The sequence below is a fragment of the Panthera leo genome, chromosome B4 (genome assembly GCF_018350215.1).
Source record: "Panthera leo isolate Ple1 chromosome B4, P.leo_Ple1_pat1.1, whole genome shotgun sequence".
In the NCBI taxonomy this organism is placed as follows: domain Eukaryota; kingdom Metazoa; phylum Chordata; class Mammalia; order Carnivora; family Felidae; genus Panthera; species Panthera leo.
Window position 1 is genome coordinate 15,787,866 of NC_056685.1, and position 19,182 is coordinate 15,807,047.

Consider the following 19,182-nt stretch of genomic DNA (forward strand, 5'->3'; position numbering starts at 1 on the left):
TGTAAGATATAAATACATTCCCCACAGAGCTACTTGCATTCAAAATTGCCTTTCTATTTATTTATTTTTTAGGGAGATTGAGTGAGTATGAGCAGGGGAGGGGCAGAGAGAGACAGAAAGAGACAGAGAGAAAGAATCTCAAGTAGGCTCCACACTCAGTGCAGAGCCCAATGGGGGGTTTGATCCCACGACTCTGGGATCATGACCTGAGCCCAAATCAAGACTCGGACGCTCAACCGAGCCACCCAGGCGTCCCCCAAAAGTGCCTTTTTAAAATGGACCCCTACAAACATCTTACACAACAAAACCACATACGGTATTTTAATTCTAAGTTAACCCCTCTATTTGTCTAAGTTACAACATAAAGTGAGAGGAAAGTCACCTGGAATGGTGACACAAATAAACCACAACAAGCCCTTACTCACCACTGGAAACATGTTAAAAATGTTCTCTCTAATTAGGATTTCATTTTTGCTTTCCACCTCGTAACTCATGTTGGTCCCAGCTGGAGTGTTATTCTGAGAAACAATGAAGTTTTGGGCAGCATCACAACAGGAGGCAAGTTTTGCTCTGCAAAGGATAAGAAAAAAAGCGAACCAAGGAATGAGATCAAAAAACCGGAAACAGAGGCTACAATGGAAAATGCAAGAGGGTTCTGCCATAGTGACTCTCAGGAGGAAGAGGCATCATTCACAGCGACATGTTCATCTCATTGCGTCCTAACTGGCCTGGATGGTGAAATGGTGGCCTGGGTGGAAAAAAGGGCAAAGAATGTAAAACATACATTCAGGTAGGGACCCTCTCACCAGCAGAAAATACTCGCTGACATAACGGTTCACATATACAAATGTACGCCTCAGCTCCCGGCTGGGGGCACCGGTGGGGAAAGCCCGGGGGTCGACGTCCCCCTCCCGGGCAGCAGCGACTCCTCCACCCTGCTCCAGGCCGAGGTGCTGGATCTGGACGAGGACGAGGACGACCTGGAGGTGTTCAGTAAGGATGCCTCTTTGATGGACATGAATTCCTTCAGCCCTATGATGCCAACATCTCCTCTATCAATGATAAACCAAGTCAAGTTTGAAGATGAGCCAGATTTGAAAGATCTTTTCATTACAGTTGATGAACCCGAAAGCCACGTTACCACGATTGAACCTTTCATTACTTACAGGATTATTACTAAGACATCTCGTGGGCAATTTGACTCCAGCGAATTTGAAGTTAGGAGACGTTATCAAGATTTCCTTTGGTTGAAAGGAAAATTTGAAGACGCACACCCCACTCTGATTATTCCACCACTGCCTGAGAAGTTTATCGTGAAAGGTATGGTGGGGCACTTTAACGATGACTTTATTGAAACACAGAGGAAGGCGCTATGTGATCACCCAACTCTATTGGGCGATCACCCAACTCTAACATTGCTGATCACCCAACTCTAACATTTAATGAAGACTTCAAAGTATTTCTTACTGTACCAGCTTGGGAGCTCTCTTCTCACAAGAAGCAAGGGCCTGGATTACTCAGCAGGATGGGGCAGACAGAGCTGTTGCACTGCAATGAGAGGAGTAAAAAGCCGCCCAGAAGAGTTCACGGAAACGAATAACTTTGTTGAAGTTTTTAGCCAGAAAATAAATTTGATAGACAAAATATCTCAGAGAATTTACAAGGAAGAAAGGGAATGTTCTGATGAAATGAAAGAATATGGCCCAATTCATATTCTGTGGTCGGCGTCAGAAGAAGATCTGGTTGATACTCTAAAAGGGATTGCCAGCTGCGTTGACAAATGCTGTAAGGCCACTGAAAAACGGATGTCTGGACTCTCAGAGGCCCTGCTTCCTGTAGTACATGAGTATGTACTTTATAGTGAAATGTTAATGGGTGTTATGAAAAGGAGAGACCAAATACAAGCAGAACTGGATCCAGAGAGGAAGCTTTGACCTATAAAAAGGCAGATACTGATCTGCTTACAGAAGAGATTGGAAAACTTGAAGATAAAGTGGAATGTGCTAATAACGCCCTGAAAGCAGACTGGGAAAATGGAGACATAATATGCAAAATGATATCAAGTCAGCATTTATAGATATGACTGAGGAGAATATCCAGTACTATGAACAGTGCCTTGCTACACGGGAATCCTTCTTTGCATCACAGACTGACCTCCACTTGGAAGAAACCTCTGAAGATAAACCTGAATCCCACTGAGGACTTCTGTGCTATCTTTGGGAGACAGCATCTATTAACCAAAGTTACTCTTTCTGGATGGACTGTGTCCTTTATAAAGTGGATGAAAAACATTTAGCACTATCTGGAAAACCAACAGCTTGAAACTCAGGTATTCCAGATCATTGACATGAACTGGATACACTCGTGTGTGTGTGTGTGTGTATATATATATATATATACACACACACACACACACGAATATATATACATGAATATATGTATATAAATATTTAGCTTAGTTTTTATTTTAAATTTATGTGCCAATAATTATATATAGAAAATTTTTTGTCCAAATATTTGTTTGTGGAACATGTCCTTTTAAATATATCATGAAGACTCAGTTTTAATAACAAGTTTAATATAAAACAAAACAAAACAAAAAAACAAATGTACGCCTAAGGATCATGTTGTAACATTGAAGAGAAAATGACAGGATGCACTGTAGTTATTTCATAGTAATTATAAGGTACGGAAGGTACATTAAGAACAGTGTTACAGTCACCAAAGCAACATGTAGTCATTTACTAGGAAACAAGCCCAATGAAAGGAAGAATCATTCAATACAGTGATTTGTTTCTGGCTTCAGTGGTTTAATTCACAAGCACAAAGTATTTATTTATATTCAAGGTGTATGACTTCATGTTTTGACATGTTTGTACACTGTGGGACAGTCCCCACCACAATCGAGATAACTTACCTACCCATCACCTCACGTGGCTGTCTTCCCCCCTCCGCTTTGTTTTGTGGTGAGAACAGTTAAGATTTACTCCTTTGGCAAATTTCTAGCATACAATTTAGTATTGCTATCCACAGTCACGCTGTTGTAAAGTAACAGTGACTTTCTAAGTGAACTTAAAGTTGCCAGTCCTTATAGAAAGCCTAGAAAAATGTAATTTATTTATGTTTAAAAAATTTTTTTAAATGTTTATTCATTTTTGAGAGACAGAGAGAGACAAAGAGAGACAGAGCGTGAGCTGGGGAGGGGCAGAGAGAGAGGGAGACACAGAATCCGAAGCAGGCTCCAGGCTCTGAGCTGTCAGCACAGAGCCTGACGCGGGGCTCGAACTCACGAACCGTGAGATCATGACCTGAGCCGAAGTCAGATGCTTAACCGACTGAGCCACCCAGGCGCCCCAGTATTTATTTATTTTTGAGAGAGAGAGAGAGAGAGAGTGTGTGTGTGTGCAAGCAGGGGAGGGGCTGAGAGAGAGGGAGACACGGAATCCGAAGCAGGCTCCAGGCTCCGAGCTGTCAGCACAGAGCCCGACGCGGGGCTCAAACCCGCAGACTGTGCGAACATGTCCTGAGCTGAAGTTGGATGCGTAACCAATTGAGCCACCCAGGCACCCCAAGAAAAATGTAATTTAATACCAAGCTGTGTTTACAACTCCTACATGGAGTGAAACATTATTAATAGAACGTAGGCCCAGTCAGGTCCTTTCACGGATCATCTGAGTTTTCCCCTGACCTCTGGCAGGTCAATCTAGATCCACTCAGAGTTTCTATTTTGCTTCCATCATTTTCTAGGGATGCAGGGTCCACAGCATCACCTGGTAATTATTCCAGAGTCTGATCAACCTTGAAGTCCAGGGATTCTCCCATTTGCACAACTCCACTATCTCTTAACTTCAATCCATTTCCCTTGTTAGTTTTCATAGGATCTCTCCGTAAAAACACTTCATGTAATTGAAAATGGTAATAAATCAAGCAGAACTTGAACCTTTTCAATCTTGAAGCCTTCAGAGAAGTTTCTCTTTTCTCTCAGATTTTCCTCCTAGGACCAGTTTTTCATTATTTTAGTCATCTTGTTCCTCTTTAAATCTTTACTTATTTCTCCATATTACTTAAAAATATGTATCAAATAGGCTCTTAAGACAGAGAACAAGCTGAGGGTTGCCGGACAGGAGGTGGGCAGGGGATGGGGTAAATGGGTGATGGGGATTACGGAGGGCACTTGTGGTGAGCACTGGGTGTTATATATAAGTGATGAGTCACAAAACCCTACTACTGAAACTAATATTATACTACATGTTAACTAGAATTTAAATAAAAAACTGGAAAAGGAAAAATATATATAACAAAGCTGAATTCAATCCTAGCACAAGGACAGTCAATATTCAGTGAAAAGGGCTGACTGTGGTCGCTGCTGACACCCTAGATTCGTAACTGGTCCTTCCCCATTGGTTGGTTTTTGGTCTGGAACGGTATATTTTTGTATGTGTTCCTATTGAATTTTGTCCTTCTGAAAAAATACAATGCTCTAATCTGTCATGATCATGTTGAATTATATTCCAGTCTTTCTGAATTTCAGTAATTCTCAGGGTATAAAGAGTCAGTGCTGTGATATTTGTACCCTAAAATCAATATTTTCAACAATACTTATCAGTTCATCTATATCATTTAACTAGTACATTCTTCTTAATCGAATTCTATCACCGGCTTATCCCTCTTTGTATTTCAGAACCTATCATGTCTTAAAGATAGTTCATGGAGACTGACAAAAAGAAAAATTAAAAATGGAAGGATGTGTAGTCAAAAACATGATCTTAAGTAGTTTTTAATTGTAAATTTAACTTCATAACAATTCGTATTGTGAAATCAACATTCTTATCTGTTTAATATTTTAAATGTCTCTTTTATGCAGCATTTTGAGCAAAGACAGTAGAATAAATTCTCATTTACCTTTAACAAGTAGCTAAACTTCTCTAAGGATATTCAGTGCTTAAAAGAATATTGTAGGGGCGCCTGGGTGGCTCAGTAGGTTAAGCGTCTGACTTCAGTTCAGGTCATGATCTCTCAGTTTGTGAGTTCAAGCTTCACGTCAGGCTCTGTGCTGACAGCTCAGAGCCTGAAGCCCATTTAGGATTCTGTATCTCCCTCTCTCTCTGCCCATTCACACCTTGTCTCCCTCTCCTTCAAAAATAAAATAAAACATTTAAAAAAAAAGAATATTGTATCACCAAAAAACACTAACCACTGCATGCTTTGTGTTTTCTTATATTAGTAGGTTTTTTTTCTGAAATTGCATTTTTAACATTGTATTATAAAATTTTCAAACCTATAGGAAAACGCAAAGAATTGGCCAAGAAGTACCTGAATAACTACCAGCTAGATTCTATAATTCACTTTTGCATTTGCCTTATTGCGTTATTATTGTGTATTCATCAATCCATTTTTGTTATAGTTATTACAATTCAAAGTCAAATACAGATATCGGTACACTTCACTGCTAAAGATCTCAACACTTATATCATTATTTTGTTTACATTTGTGGGTAAATTTTACATACAATAAAATCGTAAGCACATTTGATGAGTTTTGAAAAATGTACACACCCCTGTAACCCAACCCCTATCAAAATACAGACTCTTATCTACACCCTAGAGAATTCCCTCATATCCCTTCCCAACCTGTCTCTAGCCCTTACCCACCTCCAGGTAAGCACTTTTGTCATTAGAGTTTTTGCCAAAGATTGGTTTGCTGGGGCGCCTGGATGGTGCAGTCGGTTGAGCATCCAACTTTGGCTCAGGTCATGATCTCACAGTTTCTGAGTTCAAGCCGTGCATCGAGCTCAATGCTGACAGCTCAGAGCCCGGAGCCTGCTTTGGATTCTGAGTCTCCCTCTCTCTCTGCCCCTTCCCTGCTCACTCTCTCTCTCTGAAAAATAACATTAAAAAAAAAAAAGAAAAAGATTAGTTTGCCTGTTCTAGAATCCATATAAACAGAATCACATAGTGCATATGTTTTGCGTAAGACTTCCTTCTCTCAGTATATAAATGCTTTTACAACCCATCTACATGGCTGTGTATATCACTAGCTTGTTCTTTTTCATTGCTGGAGTACTATTCCACTGTATGGATATGCCAGAATTGGTTTAGCTAGTGCCTTTGCAGGTAAAAAAAAAATATATCAAAAATCAATGTGAAACACCTCATAATAACCTCCCAGGAAAATATCAGAATAATTATCTCAAATTTCATTTGTGAAGCTTGTCTTCGCTGGCCAATGGGACTTTGTAAAGCTTTATATTCAGTGGCAGAATTATAAATGCATGCTGTCACTTCCCAGCTCATCCATGCAGTAGAGACCCCTGTGGTAGCCAGTGTCAGTATAAAGTTGAGGTACTTAGAGCAAAAAGAAAAAAATGGAATTTTATCTCTGCTATCCCATTTCCCATCATTCCTAAACAGAGTCACTTCTGGTCTCTGGAGACTCTAAAGTCAGCTAGGTATGTTCACAATAATGAACAATTTTCCCCTCTTGTATAAAAAGAGCAGGAAACATTTAAAACATGGACACTGTTGGTATTACCCACACGTGATGGTTAACTTGATGTGTGAGTTTGGACCAAGGCAATGCCCAGATACGGATAAAACGCTATTTCTGGGTCTGTCTGTGAGGGTGTGTCCAGAAGAGATGAGCATCTGAAGTGCTGGACTGAGTAAAGAAGACTGCCCTCCCTGCCCAGTGCAGCTGGGCGTCGTCCAATCTGCTGATGGCCCGAGTACAACAAAAGATGGAAGAAGGCAAATCTGCTCCCTGCGTGAGCTGGGCTGCCCATCTTCTCCTGTCATCAGACATGGGTGTCCATCTTCTCCTGTCATCAGACATCGGTGTCCATCTTCTCCTGTCATCAGACATCGGTGCTCCTGGTTCTCAGACCTTCAGACTCAAGATGAGAACTCACACCCCCGCACCCTCTCCCCCACTTCTTGGGTCTTGAAACTCAGACTAGAACCTTCACCATCGGCTTCTTTTTCTTCCAGGCCTTCAGTTTTGGTTCCCACTGGCTTTCCTGTGTCTCCAACTTGCAGATGGCAGATAATGAGACTTCTCAGCCTCCATAACTGTGTGAGCCAATCCCTCAAAATACATCTCTATCTATCTAGATATATCCTACTGACTCTGTTCCTCTAGAAAGCCCCAATACAGATACAGGTACAAAGAAGTGGGCTGCTCCTGTGACAAATATGTATCAAAAAATGTACAAGTGGCTTTTGTACTGGATGATGGGAGGAGTTTTTAGGCACATGCTAGAAAAGGCCTAGACTTCCACGAACAGAATTTTAAAGGTGTTTCTGTTAAGAACTCAGGAAGAAAAGAGGAGCTCTGTAGAGAAAGATTCCATCTTCTTACAGAGTAAGAAGCAGAATACTGGAAGATATGTGGATGCTATCTAACGGCTGTTCTGATGAGGTCCCTCAGGAAATGAGGGACATGTTATTATCAGAGGACAATGGAGAAGAGGTGATCCTTGTTATAAAGTGGCAAAGAACTTGGTTTTGAATTGTGTTTTGGCTCTAGAGTTTTGTGGAAGGTAGGTGCTCAAACTGGATATTTAACTGAGGAGATTTCTAAGCAAAATATTGAGGGAGTAGCTTAGTTCCTCTTGACTGCTTATCACAACATGCAAGAAGAGAGAGATGACCAGAAGACCGAACTACTCACCAAGGGAGAAGCAGGACTTATAGATCTGGAAAAATCTCAGGCTATCCACATTGCAACAAAATGAGAAAGCATGTTCAGGAGAGAGCACTAAGAGGGTGGTCAAGAATCTGTTTGATAAGGAGATTAATATGGGTGTGAACCAGACCTAATCAACCACCCAGCAGGAAGACTACCAGTTTGAACTGAAGAAGAGGGACAAAACAAGGAGCAAAGGAAGGCTGTCAGAGTGAGAATTAATAGGATGGGACCACAGAGCTACCTGGCTGCAAACACGCACTATTCTTCAAGATCAGGGAAGAATGACCCCAACATTGATTCAGGCTATCAGGGCTGCATCCTTGGTTTCAAGAAGTGAGATATGCCTTTGACAGGCCAGACAGCCTCTGCTCAAAGCTGTGCAGGTGGGGCCACTTGGGGACCCATCCTTGCCTGCAGAGCTTGGGGACAGGACCCCAACCCAGTGGGCCTGGAGGGCAGAGCCCGAGAGTTCAGGAAGTTTGTCTTGCTAAGTGCTGTACCTGCTTGGGACCTGTCATTCTCTCCTTTCCTAGTTTCCCCTTTTGAAATGGGAATGTCTATCCTATGCCTGTCCCACCAGGGTTATTTTGAAGCACATGCCTTGTCTGGTTTGACACAACTGGAGAGGAATTCTGCTTCAGGATTAACTGTACCTCGAGCTCACTCCTATCTGATTTAGGGGATATTTAGATGAGACTTTGGACTTCAGAGTTGATGCTGGGACCAGTTAAGACTTTGGGAGCTGTTGGGATGGAATGGATGCATTTTGCATATGAGAAGGACATGAATTTGGGGGGACTGCGCGTAATACATCATTGACAAAACATCTGTGTCCTCCCATAGACATCCTACCCGCCACATGATGGTGTTAGAAGGTGGGGCTTGTGGGAGGTGATTAGGATTAAGTGAGGTCACAAGGGTGGAGCCCTAATGATGGATTAGTGCAGTCAGAGAGTCCTCAGAGAACCTGCTTCCCCTCTCTGCTCTCCGCCACATGAAGCACAACGAGAAGGCTCAGTCTGCAACCTCAAAGAGGGTCCTTACCAGAACTCGACCATGCTGGCCCTGATCTCAGACTTTTTAGCCTCCAGAACGGTGAGAAATCCATGCCTGCTGTTTATTAGCCACCTAGTCTATGGAACTTTGTTATAACAGCCCGAACTAAGACGCTAGAAAATATGATCTTTACCATGACACCTAAATTGTCCAAACTGTGTGGTTTCACATTCCACAATAGTAAATGTCCAACAAGACGAGCACGCACAAACCACACACTTGGAAAGCACCCTAGACTTTCCAGAGCATTTTCACATCCACTTATGTCATCTGATTCCCGTGACAACCAGGGAAACAGAAAAGATTATTCTCATTTCAGAGATGAGAAAACTGGAGTTGAGGGAGGTTAAATGACTTGACCGAGGCACCCAGCTTATAAATGACCCCGACCCAAGTCTCCTCTGACATTCAATTCTCTGCAGTTTACGCTAGAGTATGTTATAATTGGGGGTGGGAGGTGGGGGGTAATAATCTCATTGGGAGTTTCTTCCTTCAGGACGCTTTCCATAATGGCACCACCACAACATAATGGTTCCCCCAAATAATGTTGGTAACGCCTCACTGAAAACTTGCCCATTCACAACTCAAAGGTGGCAAGAAGTTTACATATAAATACTCCAATCCTATATATAACTGAGATATTCGAGGCTCTTCTTTTACATGACATACAGGGTCCTCCAGGGAATCAAGGTTAAAGCGGTCCAGCCAACGTGCTTCCCTGTGTCAAAGGGAGAAGAAACCCCCAGCTTGATGATGGTCTAATGCTTGCTGTTTCATACCTTCCGACAACTTCCTCTATACACTCCGGTTTCAAAAAGCAAAGATTAGGGGCACCTGGTTGGCTCAGTCGTTAAGCGACAGACTCTTGGTTTCAGCTCAGATCGTGATCTCACAGTTGGTGGGATCAAGCCCCACATCAGGCTCTGTGCTGAGTGTGGAGCCTGCCTGAGACTCTCCGTCTCTGCCCCTCCCCCGCCCTTTCTCTCAAAAATAAATAAATAAAAGGGGGAAAAAAAAGCGCAAAGATTACTCCCCTCCATGCCCAGGAAAGAACCATATGGAGTTCCAGAACTGAAAAGAATTTACATACTTTCCCACGTGCTTACTTCTCAAGAAGCAGGTTGGTCCCGAAAGAATCGGGCTTAACCCCTGTAGCCTAAACCTAAAACACCGGAGTCCAGAAAATGTGCACGTCATCTCCGTATCACGTCTGGTCCAGGAGATACCCTTCTGAGAAGGGGATCTTTCTTAGAACCGCAGAAATTCCTTTTCCTTTTACACTGCCGGGGCTGAGTGTTTCCTTTGTTTTTGTTTTGTTTATTTTGTTTTGCTTTTTTTTTCCTATCCGTTTTAGGTCTCAGGTCAGAATGCTCCTTCAGTTCTAAACGGGATGCTTCCTGGATTTCCATGAAATGTTGATGAGCGCCTCAGGCTTAGAGCGTGACGGGCTGTGGAATACACTTGTGAATACTAACGACCTGACCGCCCCAGCTTGGAGCTCACAGGCGTCTCTTCTATCAAACTCCCCCAAACTCCTTAATAAGATGTGGGACGGTCAGGGTGAGGCAGAGGGTACAGGCACTTGCCGAGTGTTAATAAATAGCACCCTTCCTCTGAGATCCATTCTCGAAGACTCTAACGAGGATCCGAGGAAAGGGAGCTTTAAAACTTAAGCGCTTGTACAACCTAATCATCCTAATCAGGTCCAAAACAGTCACATTTCTTTTCTGTCACCAAAACCACCACATGCTTGGGCTAAGCAATACACCAACTCACTGCCTCTTTCCTCGTGATGTCCCCCGCCCCCCGCTTTTTCCTTTTTTGGTCTTTCTTCTATGTCTACTCTACATTCTATAATTCGTTGATTGACCACTAACAAAAATATCAAACACTTAGCGCACTCTGACTATATGCTAAATATTTCACATATATTATCTCAGCCCCACAATAACCCTACAAAATAGGTAGAGTTGCCATTTATTTTACAGTGGAGGACGACCCAGGCTTGTCAGAGGTGAGGAGGTCACACATCACGTATTCATTCATACGTACTTAGCACGGGGGTAGTTACTGAGCACTGGGAGATGCCCTGTCTACACATGAATGAATAAACCCAGCACTGCCTCTGTCTTAATGGTATTTTCGATCTAGTAAGGAAGAAAATAAACAGGTTTTCAAGGATGCGCGGGAAGGGTAGCTGTTTATGACACCCGCCCTCAAATACGCTGCGTTGCTACGTTATTTTGAGCTGCAGGCAGTTGAAAAGCAGCAAATGCAGGAAGTTTTCTTTGAATTCCCCTTATCTGCCTAAAGGAGCTTAATAGTCATAAATCCCCTGCTCAGTAGTTCCACCAACGAGGGAAGATGGGTCCTTATCGCAGGAGAGGGAACGAGACATCACACGAAGACTTTGTCGTAAACTATCACACCTCCCAACCGGTCTCCTAAGAACCCTCATCTTTCCTAAAACCCACTGACTCTCCTAAGAGGCCTACGTGCCCCTGCTCCTTCCCCATGAGGATGGGATCTCAGCCTGAATTCGAAGTCCCCTCGGGGAGACACTCATCTTTCTGCGGGTGTCACCCACGGGGTCTACATGTCCATAATGTTCTATTTGTTTTTCTCACTCATTTCTCTTTCGTTACAGGGGTTTCAGCCAAGAACTCAGAAAGGGAGAGGAAAATCCTTTTCCTTCCCAGAAACTGTAGAACAGTAAAGGGTAAGGCCGAGATTCAAACCCAGAACTCAAAAACCCTTACTATAAAGCCCCTCTCAGCCAATGCCCTACAAAGTACCATGATGTGCAATGCTCCCTAAAAAGGAATTGGGGGACATTAAATAAGTAAAGTGTGCTAGTTTGAACCACCGTATCTTACACTCTAATAGATTTTTCTAGAACCCTCCAGTTCATAATTGGAAGCCACTGTCCAAAAAAGTAAGAGAGCGCTGTGGGTTCAAAGGGCCTTATGTATCCTGTAACTATCGATATCACATGACGTGACATCCCAGCCCCATCTCCACGCACCTCGTCACACTCTCGTGGCCGCACTGGGCTCTGTGTGAGTCCGGGAGTTTGTGTGTGAGCCTGTGTGTGCAGCACTGTGGTGTGGGGGCATGGGGAAGGTGGAAGAGAAAGAATAATTTGGAACTGGAGTGCCTGGGTGGCTCAGTCGGTTAAGCATCCAACTCTCGATTTTGACTCAGGTCACGAATTCACGGTTCGTGAGTTCAAGCCCTGCCTCGGACTCCACGCCGACGGTGCTGAGCCTGCTGGGACTCTCTCTCTCCTCTCTCTGCCCCTTCAGCACTCTCTGTTACTCAAAATCAATAAATAAACTTGAAAAAAGAAAGAAGGCTTTGGTATGAGAGGTTGAGAATAAGTCATCCCTGGCACGGAGGCTTTGAGGAATGAATAAGATTTCCAATCAGGTTTTAAATGGACTGGTGATAACAGCAGCATGTAGTGGCTTACTAAAATTCAAATGTGATGTGAACCACATAATTAAAGGAACAGAGGCCACACAAAGTGGGGAGAGATGCACCGTCCTCTGTCATGCTCAGGCGACACTCCGTGTGCTTGGGTCTGTTGTGTAAACTCTGCTTTCAAAAGCACATTGAGAAGCCAGGGCCCCTGTCTGGAGGCAGCAGGTCTGCTGGTGGAAGAACTGAAATTCGTGACAGGTTGAAAGCAAAACAAAACAAGACAAACTAACAACGTCCAGATTGGAGAAGGACAGATGCAGGGGGGAATTAACAGCTGCCTGCAAATATTATATGTACGTATATCCAGAAGGAATTAGATTTACCTTGTGCGAGTGTAAGATCCAGAATTAGGACCCATGCACAGAACAATTGAGCACATATTCGCTGGGCTCTTATCAGAGGACGGTCCTGAGGATCACACCTTACAACTCAGCGCAAATACGAGTCAAGTATGGATAGGCCCTGGCCTCTGGGGCCTTACGTACATTAGGAGAGACAGACACAAAATGTAACTGGTATTTCACTGTCATTTCAGGATCATACAGGTTGACACGAGATGAGGCTATGATAAGAAGCGGAGGAAGGGCACAGCAGATAAGCGGGGGGAACAGGGAATATTGTGTGAAGGGGTTAGTACAGTGCTCAGCACACAGGAGACACAGGAGAAATATTTGTTCAATGAGTGAATGGTCTTGTGTTTGTGAGCATGGACAACAGGGGCGGGAGGCCGGACAGGAAGGCCCATTGGGGGTCTATGACTAGAGTTTACGTAACTAAAGATTAAAAGGGCCTCCACTAAGCAAGTGATTCCAGGGTGAAAGGGCAGGGGTGGGGGAAGATGTGAGATCTATTTAATGGATGAAAAAACACGGGTGAGAGACAGACAAAGGTGGCCAGGAGAGAAGACGATGGCTCCACCAGAAATTACTGCCAAACTCAACGTCACGAAAATTTTCCCCAATGTTTTCTTCTAAGAGTGTTATAGTTTTTGTCCTTAAGTTGAGGTCTTTGATCCATTTTGTGTTAATTCTTGCATATCATGTGAGGAAGGGGTCCAACTTTATTCTATGCGTGTGGTTATTTTCTGCACCATTGTTTGAACAGACTGTCCTTTCTCCATTGAATGGTCTTGGCAAGAATGAATTGGCCATATACGGGAGGTTTATTTCTATTCTATTCTGTTTATCTATATGGCTGTCCTGATGCCAGTAACAAAGTAAATGTGTTTTATACATGACATTTAATCCCCATAATATTCTTTTGAAGTAGACATTCTTATTTTCATTTTATAATTGAGGAAACAACCTCAGAAAAATTAATTCCCTGAAGGAATCACAGCTAGTAACTGGGAGATTAAAGATTTAAACCCATCCAATTCCAAACACTGGAAATAAAATCAAGTTCCTAGAAAGACATTTCTCCCCGGGGAATTGAACCCAGACAGTTAAAAGCACTGAAACAAAATAAACTTATAACTCTGCAAAGTTGAAACTCTTTTAAAAAAGCAAAAACAAAAACAAAAACAGAAGATAATGGCTGCACGACAGGGTGCTTCTCCAGATTTTCCAGGACGCTTGATGTTCCCCAGGGGAATTCCTTTATTCCCAAGCTTCTAAATTTTTGAAGAATAGGAAACGATTTAATTAATCCAGAAAATATTTTTCACCTTTGAGTTTTTACATGAGGCCTAGCTGCAGAGGAAAGGAGAAAGACAAGAGAGAAAGAACAAAGCAAAACTGCGGGGAAACCAAGAAAATAAAAACAGACATAAAAGTGACACAGAGAGGAAGAAAACTCCGCGAAAAGCAGAGGGGACGAAGACAGAGGCAGGAGACAGTCTCTCTCTCTCTCTCTCTCTCTCTCTCTCTCTCTCTCTCTCTCTCACACACACACACACACACACACACACACACACACACACACACACACGACCAGGACAGAGAGACCCATCAGAGAGAGAAATGCAAACATTCACGTGATCCCCAATTTCCAGATGCAGAAGCCGAGACAGGCTAAATTTCTTGTCTGAGGCCACACAACCAGGACTCCGATTTAAACCCCAGTCAACATCTGTGTGCTCTTACCCACTGCGCTACACTTCTAAATGTTGCCTTACGCCACACAAATCAGAGACCCACAGAGGGAAAAGAGTCCCTGACATAAGACCTGTAGATAAAGGCTCTGACCATCATGGGAAAATACCTGCTCTTGAGACATTTTGTAAAGTGTGATTAAGTATGCAAACTGCTGAATCTTCATGATTACATGCATAAGAGAGTAAAACAGTATCCAAATCCATCCCTTGGGGGCCAAACCAAATGGATACGGGTTAAAAGGCTGAGAGGTGGGAACTGGCATTCATTTACAGAGTCAAGGCCAAGGCTGAAGATTCTTGTCCAGGCAGGAGTTTTCTCGGGGCTGGGAGTGAAGGCAGAGCTCCTAACCCAAAGATAGGGTCTGACACTGAGAAGAACAACCATGAACAGTGAGCACTGAGAGAGTAGAGTCACGAATCAAGTTTAGTGACATGGGACAGTATTCAGGGTAAACTCAATTATTCACTCATCTGTGTGTGTACTTAGTGAGCAAATGAAGCTCACAGTACTATTCTCTGTACCAGGGATATCATTTAAAAAATTTTTTTAAGTTTATTTATTTATTTTGAAAGAGAGAGAGAGAGAGAGAGAGAGAGAGAATATCCCGAGAAGGCTCCATGCTGTCAGCACTGAGCCTGATGCAGGGCTCAGACTCACCAACCGTGAGATCATGACCTGAGCCAAAACCAAGAGTCAGATGCTTAACCGGTGAGCCACCCAGGCATCCCAGGATATAATTTTTAAAAAAAGAATGAATGCCAAAGGAGAGCATGCGGTCCGATGGGAGAGAGACGACGGCAGACAATTAGAACATCACACCATCGGCCCTACACCGCGGTGGGGGAGCAGAGGTGAGTGGCTGGGCTAGGCCAGGCCAGGCCGGCTGCATACCCCTGATGCAGAAGAGCCCGGAAGGGTAACACTGCAGCCCAGTGGGAACTTCCTTTTGTGACAACAGGGCAGACCTTTGAGACTGACATGATGTCACTGTGACGTACGGAGTGCACCAACTAAGGTCTGGGCTCCTTCTTCACCCCCCAAGGGCTACAGAAACCACAGAAGCTTTCGGTGCTGCTCCGAGCGGAATAAATAATCCACTTACTTGAATCCTTAATCTTGTGTTGATGTTTTGCTGGTTCAAAAATAACACAAAGTAAAAGCGAGTTTAATGGAGTCTGATTCCATATGCTCACAAACCCAAGGACCTGGGCCAGCCCTTGAACAGGAGCCCATAGGAAGGTATCCAATCCCAACCCTGGGTGCCAGGGCTCAGCACTCCTGAAGAAGCAAGGCTTAAGTGAAAAGCCAAAAGACGAGCAGAAGTCGGCAAGGCAAGAGAAAGAAACGGAGGGGCCAAGGCTGTTTGGGAAAGCGCAAACGGGGAGTGCGAGAGCCCAGAGGAGAGAAAGAGCATAGAACATGCAAAATGCTGCAAGAAATTCCATCTGGCTGGGGAGACACGGTACTAGGTGGGGAACACTGCAGAACTATATCATGAAAAATCTTAGCAGCAAGGCAAGGTAAACAATCTGGCTTTCTTCTACAGGAAAGGGCAAGGTGCTTGGGCCTTGGGTAAGACAGTGACACTAGAAGATACGGGAGAGGCTCCAAAGTCATTGTTTCCAGCCACTGGGACGATCCAACAAATTCTAGAGCAACAACAGATAACCAGAACACCAGTTAGGAGACAACTAGGCAATAGCTAAAAGATAATTAGAGCAGCTATATCAGTTAGGGCTCTCCCAAGAAACAGAAGCAGTAGTCTATCAGTGTATGTATGGATGGATGTAGCTATCTATCTATCTATGTATCTATCTAAAGAAGCTTATTTTCAGGGATTGGCCCACACAATTGTGGGGCTGGCCAGTCGAAAAATCTGTAGGGCAGGAGCCAGCCTAGCCATTCAGGCAAGAGTTGATGTTGCAGTCTTGAAGCAGAATTTCTTTTCTGGGAAACCTGTTTTTGCCCTTAAGGATATCAACTGATTGAGTCAGGTCTGCCCACCTGATGGAGGGTAATCTCCTTTACCTAAAGTCAACTGATGGTAGATGTCAACCCCACGGATAAAGTACCTTCACAGAAACACCTAGATTAGCATTTGATGAAGGAGCTGGACACTAAAGCCGAGGCAAGGGGACACAGAAAAGTAACCATCTCAGTGACTCAGATCAGAGTAGGGATAGAGAACAGAGGAAAGCAGATCAGTTTGAAACACATTTGGGATTTGTTGTTACAGTTTTGTTACAGTTTTGTGGTTGCCTGGAAATGGACTGAAGGACAAAGTGTCAAGGGTTTCTGACACAGGCCACCGGGAGAAGGGGCGTGGCTTCCCTGACTCAGGGAGGGCACTGGCCTTTTCATAACAAAGTGGTGACCTTTGATCGGTTCTAGTCATACTAAGCCTGGCTCATTAAGGGGAAATGGAATCATGCTGCCGCGGGAGAACTGGAGGAATAAATCTAGAAGTTAGATTGTGAAAAAGCAGGGCTGAGAAGTCTCCGAAAGGAGGAGAGACATTCAAGCGCCTGGCTGGCTTCAGATGCCCTTCTGCATGAGGGCAAAGCTGTGGCCTGACTGCCCCCTTCCAGGCCCCTGCTTCTGCTCCGGGTCGCATGACTGTCCCCTGCCTTTTTAAAATTATTAGGTTTAAAGTCAATTGCGAATTACGTAAGTGTGGAAAACACAAGTTCTAAAAATACGAAATCAACTGCTAAGATGAATGTTCAGATTTCTGAATATATTTTACTCTGCAGACCAAAAACTAAAAAAAAAAAGACAAAAAATCCAGGTCACTGCCCTTCATGTGCCATGCATGAAGAGAATGTCAAGGACTCATTTATACGAAACCTTTATCGACAGAATTTATACTGCCACTTGGTCAGATATTTTGAAGGGGAGAAAAAGGGAGAGTAAGAAACCTTTTTGTTTGTTTCAGATATTGTCTGGCAACATATTTAAGATCCTGAATTAATTTTCTGAACCCTGTGAAAACAGAGTTGTATCATGATAATGGGACTCAATCTTACGCATAAGTGCACTAACGTGTTATTCTGTGAAGCATCTCCTGAGGAAGTGTGTTCAGTATATTAGGTTCACACCACTTTCTTTCCTAAAAAGGTCTCATTATTTCATAATTTTTAACTTACTAAGCCAAAACCTAATTGTATGATTCAGTGAAAAGTGACGCACGCGTACCACAAAGGGCTCCTTCTGGGCTAAGGATGGGAGTCTCCAGTCCTGGATTGTTAGAAGGACAGGTAAGAGGCCAGTTCAGCCCACAGCCATTTAATGAGCCTGATTCAAATGCACAAATGAGCCCTAAGTGCTCCTAGAAAGCCACCAAAGGCCAACCCACATCTCAGGCGCCCATCCAGGACGGCACTCGTGGCTCCCTGTGCAATCTACTATCTTCTGCTCTTTCGGCTTCAGCCCCAAACTCAGCTTCTGTTTCTGCCTGGCCTCTGGGAACTCTATACTTATTTTCTTGCTGTTTCTGGCTTTCCTCCACATCCTGACTTTTAATCTCTGCCTCCAGGCGCCATACAACAGATAAAATCCTCCAGTCCTACTCTGAGTCGACAGCCCTTATTCTGGCCCAATGGGGGCCTAAATCATCTGGAGAAAGGGCAGAATGTGGAACTCTTTGCTCTGCCTGTCATCAGGCTGATTCATTTTCAGGCAACGCAGAGTCATTCCTGGTTAGACATGAGAGGATGCTACCACATTACCAAAGAGAGGGAGGCAAGCCATAGGCTGTGCCTACAAAAGTCCATCCTTTTCTATTGCAAATAATGCACAGAAAGACTATAACCTAGAAAGTTGAAGCTTAGTATCTCCTGCTCTGTGTGACCTACTTTCCATCAATGAAAAGATGAAAGAACATTGAAATAGAACAAACTAAATAGGAAATGCTGGCCCTTATCAAACGGCATGGGATAATCCGCATGAAATGCATCACAAAAGCAAAACTGAGGCTTAGAAATGTTTACATGTTTCCCTAGGCAGAGGATCGGAAGTGAAACTATCAGAGCTTTGTTGCAACTCATAGACGTGCTACATTTACGACAAATGACAAAAGTTTAAACTATTTATAGTGAAATATTAATTGTAAGCTAGAAAGATGATGTTAAACTGAAAACAGTAATAGCTCTCATGTATTGAGACTTTAACATATAACAAACTCTGTATTAAATGTTTTACATATGCAATATTCACAAAAACTTCCTGAGGAAGGTATTATCTCTTACCAATCAAGAGACTGCCCAGGAGAAGTGGCTTAGCCAGAGAGTGTTAGTGATGATGTCACAAATAAATTACTCAAAGGCCTCCTGTGAAAGGTGCCTTCAAGATTTTCTATTGGGGGGCGCCTGGGTGGCTCAGTGAGTTAAGGGTAAGACTCTTGGTTTCAGCTCAGGTCATGATCTCACAGTTTTTGAGTCCAAGCCCTGCATCGGGCTCTGTGCTGGCAGTGTGGAGCCTGTTTGGCGTTCTGTCTCCCTCTCTCTCTGCTCCTCCCTTGCTTTCTCTCTCTCTCTCTCTCAAAATAAATAAAAATAAACTAAAAAAAAAAAAAGATATTCCAGTGGGGACTCAGCCATTTATAGGGGAGACCAAAGTGAAAATGAAATGAAAGACTATGGAAAACAAACAGGAAAGGTCAATGATAAGATGTGTGGGGCCAACCTAAGGCTGAGCCCGGGCTTTCGAGCTCAGAAACCAGGCTGTGCTTCCCAACCCCTGATTCCTGACCCATTTTTAGAACCATCTAGAAAGACTCTTGGTTCCTCCCCATGAAAATATGCTCTGATCATTATTTTGCACTTTATAAAATACGTGATGACAGATTAGCCAAGTCTATTAA

At 43.4% G+C, this 19,182-nt stretch overlaps 1 protein-coding gene and 1 pseudogene across 1 annotated transcript in view; one reads left to right on the forward strand and one right to left on the reverse strand.

Moving 5' to 3' along the window:
* Positions 1 to 19,182, reverse strand: part of ST8SIA6 (ST8 alpha-N-acetyl-neuraminide alpha-2,8-sialyltransferase 6) — a 150,439-nt gene that overhangs the window by 10,670 nt on the left and 120,587 nt on the right. The window contains exon 5 of the mRNA XM_042945023.1: positions 426 to 570. Coding sequence (XP_042800957.1) covers positions 426 to 570 — 145 coding nt within the window. The remainder of the gene's footprint in view (positions 1 to 425; positions 571 to 19,182) is intronic.
* LOC122223911 lies at positions 898 to 2,376 on the forward strand (annotated as a pseudogene).